This window comes from Crocodylus porosus, unplaced genomic scaffold (genome assembly GCF_001723895.1).
Source record: "Crocodylus porosus isolate Cpor-Errol unplaced genomic scaffold, CroPor_comp1, whole genome shotgun sequence".
NCBI lineage: Eukaryota > Metazoa > Chordata > Crocodylia > Crocodylidae > Crocodylus > Crocodylus porosus.
In genome coordinates this window covers 113598957-113602978 of record NW_017728943.1, presented here as the reverse complement: position 1 = coordinate 113602978, position 4022 = coordinate 113598957, and the positions used below count along the sequence as shown (strand labels likewise).

At 43.2% G+C, this 4022-nt stretch overlaps 1 protein-coding gene across 3 annotated transcripts in view; it reads left to right on the top strand.

Annotated features, from left to right (window-relative positions):
• Positions 1-897: 897 nt before the first annotated feature.
• Positions 898-4022, top strand: part of SYNJ2 (synaptojanin 2) — an 83335-nt gene continuing 80210 nt past the window's right edge. For all 3 annotated transcript variants that reach the window (XM_019550029.1, XM_019550030.1, XM_019550028.1), the window contains exon 1: positions 898-999. In XM_019550029.1, coding sequence (XP_019405574.1) covers positions 957-999 — 43 coding nt within the window. In that variant the 5' untranslated portion in view covers positions 898-956. The remainder of the gene's footprint in view (positions 1000-4022) is intronic.

The following is a 4022-nucleotide window of genomic DNA, read 5'->3' as shown; positions in this document are numbered from 1 at the left end:
CTGCTCCAGGGTTTGTACTGCATGTGGTACCTACAACGGACCGGCCCTGTGCGCTGGTTCTGGGGGTGGTCCATATTGAACCCTGGGCCCTCTGTGTGCATCAAAACTAATGTGCAAGGTCAGTCTGGCAGGCTGTCATATACAGTGCATGCCCCTTGGCTACTCACTGCACCCTGTACAGAGTGAGCCCACCATACTAGCTTGGCATGTGGAGTTGGTCAAAGACCCACAGGCTGGGTCATAGGACTCCATGGGCTGGATCTAGCCTACAGCCTGTATGTTTGAGACATCTGCTCTATTATACATGTTTAAACTGATTTCTTTTTACCAGATCTTTTTTACTTCAGTGATGTATAGTTTTAGTCCTTCTTGCAAACTGACTTTTGAAACACTAGTTGTACTGAATGTTGTCACCTTGTATAAAAATTCTTGGTTGGTATCCCACGATCTCTGTCTTTCTGTACTTAGACATACCATACCTTCTGGTATGTCTGGAAAATATTTATCACATTGTAGGTATTAGCCAGACAAATAATGAATCATAACTTTTTCAATCTCTTATTTTAAAATTGAATGAAGAGTATATACGGCATATTTTGATTATGATATGGCAATTATGATATGCTGGGTGAATGAATAGGCATGTGAAAACATGACCTATTTGAGGATTTACCGTTTTTTCGTGTGTTTCATGTTTGCACAGTTTTTTCTGCACTTTAGAATACTTGGTCTTCTAGAAGGATGTTCCCTTGCCTTTTAATGTCTGTGTTTCCCATGTGCTTATTCATGTAACTGCCTTGTTAATAGAGTGAGATTCCTTGGGAGGGTTCTGGTATAGGACTGTAACAGTGTGAAAAAACAAGAACTGGTAAACTAAGGTTTGATGTCTTTTTATATTTTGATTTTTTTCAGCTCCTGAAGAAAAAGAGGCAATTAAAGGGCAATATGAAAAGCTCATGGATGCCTATGGTTGCTTGGGGGAGCTCCAGCTAAAATGTGGTAAGTAGCCATTGGGCTAGGCATAGTGATAAAATACCCAGAGAAGCTTTTGTGCAAAATGATTGAGGTTGTCTGATTTTATTTAAGTGATGAAGGACATTTGGGCCATGTCCAGATGAGCGCGGCCGTTTGTTTCCCTGGGGACAAGTAGCAGTGGCACAATGTGTACCGCTACTACTAGTCCCCAGGGAATGCCTTTGACATGCATGGTTTTGTGTGTGGCAAGTTGCCCCGGGTGAAGTAGGGGAGGCTGGGGCCAGCAACTGTTGATCTCCCAGGTGAGGGCCACCTCCCCCCCCAGGGCTACAAGGTGGCAGTACGGGGCACACCTGAGTGTGCATTGTGGCACCACAGGCCGCATGTCTGTGCTTGTCTGGATGCGGCCTTGGATCTTGTTAAATATGGCTTGTGTAGGTAGTAAATCTTTTTATGTGCTGTGTTTGTGATTAAAAACACACTGTCCAATAACATCTTTGGATTTTGTTTTTTAGCTTCTTTAATTTCAAGGGACTGTGTTAGCAGCTTGAATGTAATTCTTATCTTAACAGTTGTTGTCTTGAAAACCTCCAAGGTTGTAGAATTTCCATCCTTGGAAGTTTTTAAGACCGGACTAGAAAAAGCCTTGGCTGGGATGAGATAGTTGGGGATAGACCTGTTTTGAGCCAGGGGTTGAAGTAAATCAGTGGTTCTCAACCTTTTTTGTATCAGGACCCATTTGTAAACATCGATGGCCAGTCCTGACCTAGTGCCCCTCACTCCTGATCTGCTGCCTCCCATCGCCTGGTCCCAGCCCCCAGTGTGTGGGGCAGGGCAAGGGGGCTTCCAAGCAGCCCCTCACAGGCTGGAACTCTGCTGGCCTGCAAAGGAAAAGGCACAGTTTCCTGTGATTTTCTCCTCTAAAAGAGAATATATTTTTAAAGATTGTTTGTGACCTTTTCATATATACTTGCAATCCATCTTTGGGTCACGACCCATGGGTTGAGAAATGCTAGACTAGGTGACCTCCTAAGGTCCCTTCCAACCCTAATCCCTTCAAACCCTAATTTTCTATGATTCTGTGTTCTTTCCTGCCAGTTTTGTCCAGGGGAAATACTCATTCCCCATGGCTTCTGAAAGAGCTAGTTTTAGGAATGATTGGTTGTGACTAATCAAGGCCCAGTCTTACAACTACCTATTACTTGCATGAATGTTCTATTGGCTTCAAGTGAGCTATTCTCCTGCATAAGTGTTTGCAGTATCGGGGCTTTTAACTTCAACAACCATTAAAGCAGAATAGTGTTGTTCCTCAACATTGCTATATGTTTTCATGTACTTTTGGAAATCTTTGATTTAGTAAAGTAGGTACTTCTGCTGTTCTGTCTGCAGAAGTATAAAAGGATTTTTTGTTATGCTATATGAAGAGAGCCTGAAATTACATTTAATACCTTTTAGAACTGGGCCCAGTAAAAAGTTTGCTTTAATTCAATGCTTAAAAAGGTAGGCTAACCAAAAGTATTTAACTCAATCTGTATGCTTTTAAAACTTGCTACATTTACAGGTTTGGAGACTGAAATTCTCTTTGTACTGCCTGTAAAAACTGCCCCCCGCTACTGCTTTGGCAGTATGCCTCAAACTTGACTTGTAGGTGTGACGATATTTCATTTTCCACTTCAGTTCAATCATTAGGCCTCTTTGACGATACTGCCAACAACAGCACTAAACACGGTGGAGGATTGATGACTGGTACACTAGGTACCTATATGAGACTCTGTAACTTGTTTCTCATAGACCACTAAGGCTAAATATAGACAGTCAAAAACGTGAGGCTGATTTGATTCAATCTTTGCAGGTTAGTCTCAGCTGCATAGACTGAAGTGACAAACAAGTGAACAGACATTTGCTTTTGATTCCAGAAATGCAGCCACATGCCTTGAGTGGCCCAGGCCAGATGCTGGGGAGTGCTAGAGCACACCTCCATGCTTGGCTGAAGCAAAGAGCTTGAGCCAAGGCTAGACTGTCTACCTTTCAAGGCAGGGCTTGCAAGGGAGGTGCAAAGCATCCTGGGATGCTTGAATCTGAAGAAGATCTTGGACAGAAATTCAATAAACCAATTTGCCTAAATCAGTTAAGTTGAATACTACATTGAGCCAGATTTATCTTAAATTGGTTTTGGCCATTTTGAAAGTGGTTTATGTGCACTGAACTTCTGGCTAGAGACAGACATTACACATAAACCAGTTTAAGTTATCAGACACTGGTTTAAACCTGTAACAGTACAGATGTTCAGTGTAGGGCTGCGTGAAACATCACCGTTTTGTTTTGGTTTCCATTTTGCCATTTCGAAGGGGACAGTGTTTCCTTTTGATGTTTTGTTTAGTTTCGAAGCACTGTTCCATTTAGTTTTGTCAAAACTGTTTCGACGTGTTTTGATGTTTTGCACGTAGGCTATAATGGGAAATCACAAAAATGCCTATAACTTTGTCATTTCTTGCCTGATTCAAATGAAAACAGCAGGGAGCATTTCAAGGAGATAGGTGTGGGGGTTTCTGGGAAACTGCACCTCAGACTGTTCGGAAAAAACTCGTGTCATGTGTACGTGTGAAGGCATAGGGAGGAGAAAACATCAGTCATGGTAGCCCCTGCTGAGGCCATGAAGCCTACCAGGTTTCAAGGAGATGGGTGCATGGGTTTCTGGAAAACTGTACCTCAAGCTGCTGACAAGCAAAACTCATGATGTGTGACTTTGCATGTGTGTTAAGGCATACCCTCGCTGGTGCTGGGGCCTTTACATGACACAGTAGTGTCCCCACTGAGGTCTCTTGCTTCCCTAATAAATTGAATTTATTAGGAATTTACCATCTGCTGGAATTTACCATCCAGCACAAGGTGGCAAGGGCATGCAGTAAGGCAGCAGCCCTAGACTTTAGAAGGGCAAACTTCAGCGAGCTAAGAAGGATAGTCAGAGATGCGCTGAGGTCCCAGAGGGGAGGGGAGCCAGATGTCCAAGGAGAGTGGTTGCTCCTTAAGGAGGCGATCCTCCAAGC